This window comes from Linepithema humile, chromosome 1 (genome assembly GCF_040581485.1).
Source record: "Linepithema humile isolate Giens D197 chromosome 1, Lhum_UNIL_v1.0, whole genome shotgun sequence".
NCBI classification, from domain to species: Eukaryota; Metazoa; Arthropoda; class Insecta; order Hymenoptera; family Formicidae; genus Linepithema; species Linepithema humile.
Window position 1 is genome coordinate 25,430,879 of NC_090128.1, and position 12,908 is coordinate 25,443,786.

The window sequence follows — 12,908 nt, forward strand, 5'->3', positions numbered from 1 at the left end:
AGTTTTATTAAACAGTGCAATATCGCTTGATTTAAATCAAGGAAAAATCTATATATGAGAAATAGAAAATTTTTATATTCAAAAATTACTAAATACTTGAATGACAGAATAGAATAGATATACAAAACAGCTAAAAATTTTCGATGTGTAAAGGTATCTTATTAGTGATTCATCATTAAAACATTAAACAAACTTTATGGATTTCCGACAATTTCAAATTCATGATAAGTTGTACAAACATGTGTTAATTTACATAATGTGATAACAAGTTATAACCATTTCGATTCTTTACGAAGCATTTAAAAATAAACATAGCATTATTCAGCAATCCAATATGAACTTTGCTTTTTGGAATGATTCTATTAGGTCCTTGAATAAGTTCTCGCTGTTTCTTAAAAGATGGCGTAGCGGCACTCTGTGCATGGAATTTCGTACGGAAACGCATCAGCTAAGTAGTACTATATGTAACCTCAAATTCTAGTAGATACAGTTTACCACAGTGTCAACCACGTGTTTAATTACCTATTGCGAAAATGTCTACTTTTGTGCCAAATAAAGTGTTTTTGCGGGGAATTTTATTGCACTGCTTTATTCAAAAGAAATCTGCAGCTGAAGCACACAGAATTCTTGTTGAAACATATGGTGACAATGCTCTGTCGAATACGACATGCAGAGACTGGTTTAGGCGCTTTAAAAATAATGACTTTGACCTTGAAGATAAAGAACGTTCTGGAGCACCGACAAAGTTTGAAGACGAAGAAACCTAATGAAACTATCACGGGAGCTCGCTATCGACTTCAGATGATGCGTTTGAGTCGAGCTCTAAAAGAAAAGCGGCCACTATACGGGCAGAGACACGACAAAGTCATTTTGTTACATGACAATGCTCGGCCACATGTGGCAAAATCAGTCAAAACTTACCTGGAAACGCTTCAATGGGAAGTTCTACCTCACCCGCCGTATTCACCGGACATAGCCCCCTCGGATTACCACTTGTTTCGGTCGATGGCGCATGGTTTGAGCGAGCAGCGCTTCCATTCTTTCGAAGAAACCGAAAAATGGGTCGATTCATGGATTGCGTCAAAAGATGAATCGTTTTTTCGACGGGGGATTCAATTACTGCCAGAAAGATGGGAGAAAGTGGTCTCTAATGATGGACAATACTTTGAGTAAAGTTATTGTAAGCCTTATATTTTAAATTAATGTTTTTTTTTAACAAAAAAAACAGCGAGAACTTATTCAAGGTCCTAATAGATGTAAAATATTTATATATGAACCAATATCGATAAACAATTCGATAACCTATAATTAGTCATCATAATGACATGCGTCATAAATACGTAATGCAAATATATTTTTTATATAAGTCGAGAGATAAACTTACCAAGTTAGTTGAGCAAATAAGCAAAATTAAATCAATACTTATACGTGTTATGTCAAGGTTGCCAAGTTTATATGTTATCATAAAAAATTTAACAAGTTTTTATCACGTTTACGGTAGTTTCTAATTGCACGACCCACAATATTCACAATAACGCAGATAATACCTGGGGACAATTCGAGGCAATTTTCAGAACATTAGAATATCCCTAAGATACTCCAGAAATGTTTTGTGCTATGTGGGAAACAACAACAATATGAAATCCTAGTGTAACGTCCTAGTGTAATAGTGCAATTATACTTCGTGTCTCGCCCTTCGAGATTACGAAGGTAGTATCACTACTTCGTGCCTAACCAGTCACAATTTTAGAGCAAAGGAAAATTTTCAATTTGCCGCCGCCTGCCCCACTCCGCGGCTCCGCGCCTTCGCACGGCTGCCACTTCCATCGTCATTCGTTTTCTTTGTGCCAGACAAGTCACAGCTAGAGCGTAATTTCCAGAATTTTATTTTGAAAAGTTTTAGGTTTTGGAAAATGGGTAAAAGTAAGAAGAGATCACGCAGTAAAGAGAAGGAAAACAACGAGTTATGGAAAAGAATAAAGATTCTAGAAAGCCTGGTTGCATCTAGCTTACCAAGACATCCGTTACGAGAGAAAACTAAGGACAACGAAAAATCTGATTCGCCGGAAACATCACTGCATATATCCCAGGTAGAAAATACAGGTAAGAAAACTTTCGGGGAAGTCCAATCCTTTACAAATTGGTTGAGCCCGGACGAGAGCCGGGACATAACCAAAAAGTGTTACCGGACGATCTTATACGAGAGATAAGGCGTGATCCGAGTAATAAGGTTGAGCTCGGACGGGAGCCGAGACATAACCTTAAGCGCTTTAAAATAGCATATTTCACATGGGATATAAGACACAACGTCCCCCTTTTTAAGGGTGAAGTTCACATCAGTGTCGAACATAACCTGGCCAGTTTGAACGGTTGAGCTCGGACGAGAGCCGAGACATAACCTATACAAATTTATCATAGTATTATAAATACCTTAGCTTACGATCCCTCAAAATAAAAATTTCAGGTAGACTGGACAGAATGTTGAGTCCATCAGAAGAGTCTAGGGCAGATAGTGAAAATCGGAATTCTCCAGAAATTCAATCCGAGAATGTCCAGACCGTAATCACAGCGGCCTTACCTCAACAGACTGAAGCTCGGGAAACAGAGATTACACCTCTCACTAATCAAATAGACCAGGATAAAGAAGACATCTTCGATTTGGACGAAGAAACATTAAAAATCATCGGCGAAGAGCCCCCAGAGAACCAAAAAGAGCTTGAAATTCACTCTAGCCTGGTAAACCGTTGGAATCCTTGGTTAAATCAGGGACTAAAGAAGGAGGTAAGAGACGAATTACTCAAGAAGTACCCTAGAGCAGGGACTTGCCCTTTAGAACCACCAATTCTTAACCAAGAACTGAGCACATTAAACGCTAATATCCTTAAAAAGGATAGATACTTTGCTTTCACCCAAAAACTAGCCGGTTCAGCTCTTTCTGCACTAGCCCCGGTCATAACAGATTTAGTTCCTATGAAGTCAGCGGAAGCGAAAAGAAGGTTAGAAAAGCTTTGGGACGCAGCTCAGCTGTTAGCGGAAATTCACCATTCTCAAACAATAGCTAGAAGAGCCTGTATCCTACCAAGCGTCTCAAAGCAGATGGCTGAGTAGCTGCTACAAAGGAAAGCAGACAAATACTTATTTGGTGAAAACTTGTGCGAAAAAATTAAAGAGGTCAAAATGATTAATAAAATAGGACAGGATATAAAAATACAACCACAGAAAACCATATCTAACACACCAAGCTCGTCAAACTGGAAAGGCCCACTGGTATCCCAGAAGTCGACGACCCAGTCGGGCCCCAGATACCGACCTCAACAACCAAGGAAGTCGACAGCATCGGACTCAACGAAGAAGTCTTACCCGAGATCGAATTACTATCGAGACCGCTCCCGGTATCGAGACAGAGCCAGGCATCACTAGAGTCAAACCAGGTCATTACATTGGCTGGACGACTAACAAGTTTCATAAATACTTGGAAAACCATCACATCCGATCCTTTCATCCTGGAATGCGTAAAAGGTTATAAGATACCTTTTAAGTCTTTACCTAATCAATCTCAGATCCCTACCATGAGAAGTTGGCATCAATCTGAATATCTTGAACTACAAAAAGAGATAGATCGCCTTCTGTCAATTGGAGCAATAGTTCCTTGCGACCCAACAGAAGGTCAATTTCTTTCAGATTACTTTTTAGCAAAAAAGCCGGATGGCAGTAACCGGTTTATTTTAAATCTTAAAAAACTAAATCTTTTTGTAGAAACAGAACATTTCAAATTGGAAGATCTTAGAGCTGTATGTAGATTACTAGAGCCTAATATGTTTATGGGATCAATTGACTTAAAAGAGGCTTATTTTCTTATCTCTATACATAAGAATTATAGAAAGTTTCTCCGCTTCAGGGTTAATTCTCAAGTTTACGAGTTCACTTGCCTACCCTTTGGACTTAGTTCAAGTCCCCTGGTATTCACAAAGATAATGAAACCAGTAATGAACAGCTTAAGACTACGCGGATTTTTATCGGTTATTTACCTAGATGACATCCTATGTTTGGGTGAAACGAAATCAGACTGCTGGATCAATATTCAAACCACTTTTAATTTTTTAAGAGGGTTAGGTTTTATAATAAATGAGAAAAAATCCAAATTAAATCCGGAACGTATCTGTAAATATTTAGGATTTGTCATAAACTCCGCTCAAATGACAATAGAATTACCACGAAAGAAAAAAGCAAATTTAATAAATCAGGTTTGTAAGATGGAAAGAAAAGAAGCCTGTTCAATTCGAGAATTCGCCCAATTCATAGGCCTATTAGTAGCGAGTTGCCCAGGCGTTGAATACGGCATGATACATTCTAAGTCATTAGAAGTAGCAAAATTGCGGGCGTTAGAAGAAAATAACGGTAACTTTGAAAAAATAATGAAAATTCCAAAATCAATTAAGAAAGATTTAAGTTGGTGGAAAAATAATTTAGAGCCTTCCTACAAGACAATAAAATCAATGAATTTTGCGAGAGAAATTTTTTCAGACACTAGTAAAACAGGCTGGGGAGCTTTCTGTAACGGTAAAAAAGCCTACGGTCACTGGACCTCCAAACAATCAGAATTACACATAAACCAACTAGAACTAAAAGCTGCACTCTTAGCACTAAAATCCTTTGCTAATGATCTTACGAATCGTAAAATTCTTCTCAGGATAGATAATACGACAGCCATGGCCTATATTAATAAAATGGGCGGTGTAAAGGTAGAGTATTTACATACGGACGCCGAGGAATTTTGGAACTGGTGTGAAGAGCGACGACTGTGGGTATTTGCCGAATATATTTCTTCCAGAGAGAACAAAGAAGCAGATACCTTGTCTAGAATACAAAATAAAGATATTGAATGGGAACTGGCAGATTATGCATTTCGTGAAATCCAAGTACGATTTGGAAATCCCGAGATTGACCTATTTGCTTCAAAAAATAATACAAAGTGTGAGATTTACTGCTCATGGGAAAGGGATCCTGACGCATTTGTTACTAATGCTTTTACACTCTCATGGTCAAACTTAAACTTTTACGCATTCCCACCCTTTGGCATAATTGCCAAAGTACTTCAAAAAATTAAAAACGATAAAGCTTCTGGAATTGTAATAGTACCCCTCTGGTCTAACCAAATATGGTTCCCAGTATTTATGAAACTACTCAAAGGATCATATTTAGAGTTCCACCCAAATGCCAATCTTTTACTCTCATCTTGCAGAACACGACGCCATCCTTTAGCATTCAAACTTACCCTGGTTGCCGCCAGATTATCAGCGAAGCCTTCAGACGAAGAGGAACATCAGAGGATGCAGCGGACATAATGCTAAAAGCATGGGAAGATTCAACAATCAAACAGTATAATAACGCACTAAAATTATGGTGGAATTGGAACAGCACACAAAATACCGATCCTTTTGACGTATCAATATCCAAAGTCTTAGAATTTCTAACCTTAAGATATCAAAACGGCGCAAACTATGGAACATTGAATTCATCAAGATCAGCATTAGCAACAATATCCACGGAAGACATCGGAACTAATGATTTAGTCAAAAAATTCATTAAGGGATCATCGAAAACAAGACCAAACAAGCCGAGGTACGATTCGACGTGGGATGTTGATCCCGTATTAAAAGGATTACAGAAGTGGTTTCCGTTAGAATTATTAACCTTAAAACAGCTTTCACAAAAACTGGTCCTCCTATTGGCACTTGGGACAGCCCATAGATTACAAACTCTGGCCTTAATCAAGATCTCTAATATATCTTCTTCTGACAAAGGACTAGAAGTAAAAATTCCAGACAGAATAAAATCGTCAAGAGTAGGAACCAAGCAACCACTTTTAAAACTTCCTTTTTTCAAGGAAAAGCCGGGTTTGTGCATTGCAAAGACCTTGTTACATTACCTGAAAGTCACACAAGGTCTACGAAACGGAGAAGACACACTATTTATCTCCTTCCAGAGGCCACATAAGAAAGTAAAAAAGGATACCCTAGGGAAATGGTTAAAATCAAGCTTGATCCTTTTCGGAGTAGACAGAAAATTCACACCACATAGCACTAGACACGCTTCAACCTCAAAGGCCTTTGAGAAAGGAGTAAGCATTGAGGAGATTAAAAGAATAGCTGGATGGTCTCCGAATTCCAAAGTGTTCGCGGATTTCTATAACCGCCCTATAATTAGTACACAAGAGACTTTTGCGAGAACGGTATTATCACCTAATAACTAGAATATAACAATTGTTTTCTTTTAAGTAAAAAATTTTATTTTTCCTTTGCTTTAAATAAAGTAATATATATATTATACTATACATGTTATGTCCAAAAAATTGTTTAGGCTCTAAAGATCTACCTTCGTAATCTCGAAGGGCGAGACACGAAGTATAATTGGTGGACCAACCGAGCCCGCCGAAGGCGGGCGAAGGTCGGTCTAGATTATACGAGTGTCTCGCCCGAGAGATTCCCATCCCAACTATACTCGTCAACCCACCCAGAAGAAGAAGAAACAAATTTTTTGGAACTACTCTAAAAGGAATGACGATGGAAGTGGCAGCCGTGCGAAGGCGCGGAGCCGCGGAGTGGGGCAGGCGGCGGCAAATTGAAAATTTTCCTTTGCTCTAAAATTGTGACTGGTTAGGCACGAAGTAGTGATACTACCTTCGTAATCTCTCGGGCGAGACACTCGTATAATCTAGACCGACCTTCGCCCGCCTTCGGCGGGCTCGGTTGGTCCACCAATTTTCAATATATATTACTATAATGCAATTTTCAATATATATTACTATAATGCAATTTTCAATATATATTACTATAATGCAATTTTCAATATATATTACTATAGTAGTGTTTTTTTCTCTTCTTTTTCGTTTATTAAGTACATATGACTTTTACTCTAATTTTCTGTTATAAACATTACGTCACGTTTCTTTTCCTTTTTCTTTGTTCGAATGACTACCCTATTTAACTGCACGACATGAGCTGCCTGGATAGCCGTAAAAGTGCAATCGCCTTTAGCATGCACGTGTGTCGTTGATCGCGCTCTAATTAGGAAATCTTGTTTGGAAAAGCGGACTTTTACCCCGGAAAAAACAGAGATCTAGTGTCGGATATTTTAAAATCGCTTTTGTTCGGTATAACGTCAAACATTGTGAGAGAGAAAAAGAGAGAGAAAACTATTAAAATTTAGATCTCAAGATAAAAATCTTAATATTTTGTAATAAAAAATCACTAATAACACGTTATAAATATGTATTCGTTATCTATAGAGACATTTCACCGAAAAAGTTTTTGTATGCAAAGATATCGTTAAGCTGTTAAACAAACTTTGCTGATTTAAGATAATTATTATAATTTATAATAATTGTACAAATGTACGTAACGATGTACGTTGTTTTACATAATAATGTGATAATATTTTTTTCTAACATGATGTATTTTATAGATTTATGGATATTGACAAATTTTTCAATATTCAGCTTATAATAACTCAATAACTATTCAATAACTATTCATAGAGGAAAAAAATACTAGAAAACTTTTGTTAATATTCTTTATAATAAGTATATATTTCGAAAAACATAGAATATTAATAAAAATTAAATTGCCAGTATAACGTATTCCGCCAACTAAATTGAGTTAAAAATTTATCATTTTTTTTCTTTGACAAACAATTATTAAAACATCGAGTTAAATATTAACAAATTCGCAGTTTTTTAAACATTTAAATAATTATTAGCCAAGTAAAAAATTGTTCGACAAACAACATGTTTCAGATAAAAGTTATTTGCATCAATAAGAAAAAAGTGATTGATAGTGAAAAGTATAAATTTTTGTTTAAAGAAATGAAGGTAACCTTGAATGTTTTATAAAAAAAGAAAAAAAATTCCGATTATTTTCTACATTTTAATAATTAAGTTATAGCTTGCATGAAACAGATAGTACACAACTTTTTTTCCCGAATTATCGCAAACGTCTCAAAAATTGTGCGGATGTTACGATGAGCACCTTGCATATAATACGTCCATATGTGTATATGTGCATCTGTGTATATGCGTAGATTGGAAATGACCGGACACGTTGCAGCTACAGATGTTTATACCTCAAACGCATAGCTAAATGTCTTACGTAATATATTCTAGCTTTTTTTTTCTTCGACTACAATACGATATTAGCGATATTGGCGTATTTCAAACAAACGTGACACATCACGGATTATGTCTTTGCAATTAATTCCTGTTGATGCAACGTACTCATCGGTTTAGTAAACAATACCCTCGTCGACCAATTATTGCGAATAACGCAAACTATACATAATTCGAATCAAGCCACGAGTGGCGAATTTATCCAAACATGTATACCGTGCAACATATCACCGTCATGTTTGCTGACGAGAAAGCGCAATGGCCCCAATTCCCCTTCTAACATAAACGAACAATCTCACAATCGACCTTCCCTGAGAAAGATAAGCTGAAATATTACCGTCTCGAAAGGACAGACATTTTTGAAGGAGAGGGCAGTTGCTCGCAGGCGATTGGCTGAGCGCGGAGGCGTGTAACCACGTCTTAGGGCTAAAAAGTATATCATGCTTTCTCTCGAATTTCTAATAATAGAATACTATTTTGTTACGCAGCACCGTTGACGATGCCTGTGTAATACTCACTGGCGAACGTGTGTGCACGTCGGACAAATTTAGTCGATGTTTATGGAGATGGGTTGGCTGGATATGTAGCTTCGCAGAGAACCAAAATACGATGCGACAATCGATGCAAGATCGTTTGGATTAAACTGAAAAACCACACTTCCCGTTACGCCGTACTGTCGTCGTTCACGGATAGAGTGTGTGATGTGATAAATATCGAACTATACCAACCAAAGCACCGTTGTGGACTGGAGCGCACTCAACAAGACGACGGCGCCAAGGTCCTGTATTCACGTTGCGTTTCGTGCGCATGTGCGGTATGTTCAGTATTAGAACGAAGGGTCTTGCACATGTGCAGTAGCGCGATATTAAAACTACGAAACTTTGTTTAAATAAATAAAAAAATAAGAAAGTAATATAATTCGGTAATGTAAATTACATTTAAATGAACAATTTTGCAAGTATTATATTATATTATATATAAATAACAGCTTCATAATTTATCGATTAGTCCCTACAAATTTTGTAATGTTCACAAAAGAGGTCGCTACTATGCCATTAAACCGCAATAAATTGTATTCGCCGCTCTTCCGACTATTCCGGCATAGTTTATGGCACATTTGTTTGTAGAGCAGTGAATATTTTGTGATAAATAGATTAAAAATTATTTGACGATATTTACGTGATTGCTAAAACGATTGCTTGATCGTTCTGAATACATTAATTTTTTTAAATGGTGTAATATATGAAAGGAAACAACAAATAAGGTACAGATGCATCATGCGACATAAACTTAGAATTGTGTTTACATTTATAATATTTCTATAGTATATGACAGATTAAATATAAGGTTAAAATATTCATAATTACTTATACAATTAGTAATTTACTCAATAAACATATAGTTCTCAATTTTTTATTAAGTCACGATACATGATCTACCGCGTATCTAGATACGCGATGCATCTATTCGATCTATCCTTTCAGTTGCCTCAGATTGGTGTAATTTCACGTGTATTAAGACATTTATGTTACTTTAGGTTGCCTACAGTGTCAAATACTGCTGAGTGTTAAAGGTTATAATAATCGAATAATTAGTTGCAGCACGGTGAATTTTATTTTGTGTTTGCATTTCGTATATTGTAAATTCGCGATTGTTTAAGTGTGCGGATTGACTTTTATTCGGTAGTGCGTATAATGAGCGATAAGTGATTACCCGATATTTATCATCTTTTTTTAATGAAATTAACACGAAGCGTGGTCTCGAATAAAATCTACAACGGCTGTAACAAACCACGATAGTTCAATTCGTGAGTACAATTATTCATTCATTACTTAAATAAGTACGTATTTATGATAATACACATATATAATTACATTTAGAATTTCATATTTATTAAGATGTTTGAAAATATTTACTAAAATATCTATTAAAATATTCATTAAATATTTATTAAAAGTTTAAAATAATTATTCACGCAATTTATTACATATAGTTATGTTTTAATTAAAGTAGAAAGAATTAAAGAATTAAATTTCTCCAGGTACAGCTGAGGGTGCACTTTTGTTACCTACAATGGATCAACGATCGGTGAGTGATTTCGTTCATTATATTTGTAATTATACTAATATTATCTGCTGCCAATATTTATTACACAATTACTAATAATCACAACTACATCTTTGTCTGTGTTTTGTATTTTTACAAGTAACAAAGTATCAAATTACTTCCTTTTTATTTTGATAGTAAAAAGTTTTAAATTGTGCACAAATTTATATATATATATATATATATATATATATATATATATATATATATATATTTCATTATTTTTCTAAATTCTATAATTATGTAATTATTAATAATAAGTATTACATAATAAAATTATTTTTTACTCAACCTTATTAATATGTTTAGTCATTCAATATTTTTACAAAAGAACGTATTTTCAAAGTATAGTTTTGGGTTTGCACTTTGTTGCTGCAACGAAAAAGCCTTGCTTATCGATACAATTGCTTATACAGCAATTGTGATAATTGATTCGCTTATGGCGCACGTATTGTTATATAATAAAAAAGTTTTTTTTTCTTTGCTTAGTATTATAAAAAATTCGAAGGTCGTTTAAATATAAAATGCTTTGCAAAAAAAGATTCTTCTACAGTTGATTAAAAAAAGATTTAATCATAGTGATACTTAAGAAAGTAGTTTTGAAATTAAAAATTGATAAGATTCTTATTAAATATTTTTTAGAAAAGTTTGTTTATAGATTTTTAATTATATTATATATTTTTAAAGATTTCAAAGATTTTGCTCGATAAGTTAAGTAAATAGATCATAATACGATATCGCAGAACATATACAATCATACACTATATTTATATAAGGTGTTTCCGACCAATTGTTAATAGCAGATTTTTCAGGCCATTTTGAGGCAAAAATCTTTATAAAATGTCAACTTTAAACACTTTCGATTTAAAAACTATTGTAGCTTTGATATTTTGCTATAAAGATTTTTGTCTTTGAACAATTTCAGGAATCTATTATTAAAAGATGATACGGTTGGTTTGGACTGTGTATATTTATTTATGTATGTATTATATTTACGTATTTATTTATTCATACAATGTGCTTATATTCAATATTGAGGAATGCTATTGACATTTTTCAATTCTAAATTAATTTTTTGTAATATATTCTACAAAATTTGCATGATATTTAAATGTCACTATCTCTCAATTAATAATGTGAAATTATTTAAACTTCTGGAGATATTTTTTAGCGAGATATTTCGATTCGATATAAAGAGTAATATATCGCGAAAGGCAAATTAGACGGTACGCATCTCACACTGGTATATCCGTATTCCATAAATGATGTCTTCGAATAGAATTAGAAGCGGAAATGGTAGATTCCATCGAGCCCATATATTGTTTCTCCCTGGGTTTTCGCGAACGTCGCGCGAACGGTGAAAGCAAAAACGGAAGTAGCGACGATAACAATTGTGGGAGATGCGGAGAAATGCCGCCGATAAATACGAATCGTGGTGAACGATAGAAATTATTAACCAGCAGTTTGATTTCCTGCGGGCGGCTGAGAGAGTGTTTGTCACGAAAGAAAAGTATGATCAATTTCGCTAAAGCCAGACAATGCCGAGACGAGCGTGGGAACAGATTTGATCGCGATCGTCATCATTTCTTATTATCTAGTCATTCTTCAGGCACTCAACGTGTACGCTGGCAGCAATACGTTTTATAATGAAGTCTCGGTCTCAAGGTTTCGCAGATATTTTCCTCAGAGCTGATATATTTGTCTCTCTTTCAATTTGCATTTGGAACGTATTCAAATTAGAAAACAAGTACCATCCGACGAAGATTTATCTGTGAAGTAGCAAGATAACGAAAGTATGTCCGAATACATTTCGAGAATTGCGAAATATTTACATCTAAATTTATATTACAATATATTGACCAATAAAAAACAAACCACTTTGCAAAAAAATGTGTGAGAGGCAGCTGTGTGAGAGAATCCAATTTCTTGAAGAAAAATAATTTGTCTTTAAAAATCTATCATTGAGATCTATTATTTCGTGATATGTAGGATATTAAGCCTTTCCGTTCGGCTGCAAAAACTCATTTTGCTTCTGTCGATTACTGGACAAGCTTTAGATTGAGTATTCGCTAAATAAGATAATCCGCGCTGCAATTGTCATTATTGATTTAGTAACACTATGGGAATGTATAATCATCGAGCTTCTCTATGTGGAATGCAGCTACTTGCGACTAATTGCGAGTGCAGCGATCACGTATCTAATCAGGGATGACGTTCTCTCCGTACGACCCTTTTGAGGGGCAAAACTTTCACGGCGCGCTACATTCTTCAGATATTATCCCGTTTCGATCGATTTGATCGGCGCGGTTAATTTAACACGGTGAAACTACTCGCCGCATCGCCATCGTCTCCAGTGTTCCTCTTCGCTAGCCGTTGATTTCGAAGTCATTGACCAAAAGCAGCCTACCAGGCATTAATAGCGCTATCCAAATTAATTGAACGATATCTGCGACGTAGAAAATTACGGGTCATAAAGTGCTAGAAAATAATTCTTTCCTGGTCGCGTTGCATCTAACGAATTTTGTTAACGAAGTCTCTCTACTTACGTACTCATTTATTGAATGAGGCAATCAGCCAGTGTTTCGTTACACATCTATATCTTTTACAGATATTACAAACTAGACTAAAATATAAACAA

At 35.2% G+C, this 12,908-nt stretch overlaps 4 protein-coding genes across 6 annotated transcripts in view; 3 read left to right on the forward strand and 1 right to left on the reverse strand.

Annotated features, from left to right (window-relative positions):
- The window catches only part of whd (carnitine O-palmitoyltransferase whd), a 30,394-nt gene extending 21,467 nt beyond the window's left edge, over window positions 1-8,927 (reverse strand). The window contains exon 1 of one of the 2 annotated variants that reach the window (XM_067357108.1): window positions 8,683-8,927. The gene's annotated coding sequence lies outside the window, so the exon portion shown is untranslated. The remainder of the gene's footprint in view (window positions 1-8,682) is intronic. The other variant, XM_067357111.1, reaches the window with a different exon arrangement.
- Window positions 1,914-3,108, forward strand: LOC137000513 (uncharacterized). Its single transcript, XM_067357328.1, has 2 exons — window positions 1,914-2,103; window positions 2,465-3,108. The coding sequence occupies exons 1-2, from the start codon at window positions 1,914-1,916 to the stop codon at window positions 3,106-3,108; spliced, it is 834 nt and encodes a 277-aa protein (XP_067213429.1).
- LOC136997280 (uncharacterized) lies at window positions 4,254-6,253 on the forward strand. The gene is made up of 3 exons (XM_067347850.1): window positions 4,254-4,398; window positions 4,525-4,919; window positions 5,243-6,253. The coding sequence occupies exons 1-3, from the start codon at window positions 4,254-4,256 to the stop codon at window positions 6,251-6,253; spliced, it is 1,551 nt and encodes a 516-aa protein (XP_067203951.1).
- A 361-nt stretch (window positions 8,928-9,288) lies between the features above and the next one.
- The window catches only part of LOC105678072 (uncharacterized), a 49,495-nt gene continuing 45,875 nt past the window's right edge, over window positions 9,289-12,908 (forward strand). The window contains exons 1-3 of one of the 2 annotated variants that reach the window (XM_067357099.1): window positions 9,289-9,428; window positions 9,702-9,971; window positions 10,206-10,252. The gene's annotated coding sequence lies outside the window, so the exon portion shown is untranslated. Of the gene's footprint in view, window positions 9,429-9,675; window positions 9,972-10,205; window positions 10,253-12,908 lie in introns of those variants that run through there. The other variant, XM_067357104.1, reaches the window with a different exon arrangement.

Coding starts and splice junctions, on each gene's coding strand:
- LOC137000513 (XM_067357328.1), top strand. CDS start 1,914: ATGGGTAAAAGTAAGAAGAGATCACGCAGTAAAGAGAAGGAAAACAAC. Junction 2,104..2,464: donor ATCCCAGGTAGAAAATACAG/GTAAGAAAACTT, acceptor TAAAAATTTCAG/GTAGACTGGACAGAATGTTG.
- LOC136997280 (XM_067347850.1), top strand. CDS start 4,254: ATGGAAAGAAAAGAAGCCTGTTCAATTCGAGAATTCGCCCAATTCATA. Junction 4,399..4,524: donor GGCGTTAGAAGAAAATAACG/GTAACTTTGAAA, acceptor AAATTTTTTCAG/ACACTAGTAAAACAGGCTGG. Junction 4,920..5,242: donor ATGCATTTCGTGAAATCCAA/GTACGATTTGGA, acceptor CTCATCTTGCAG/AACACGACGCCATCCTTTAG.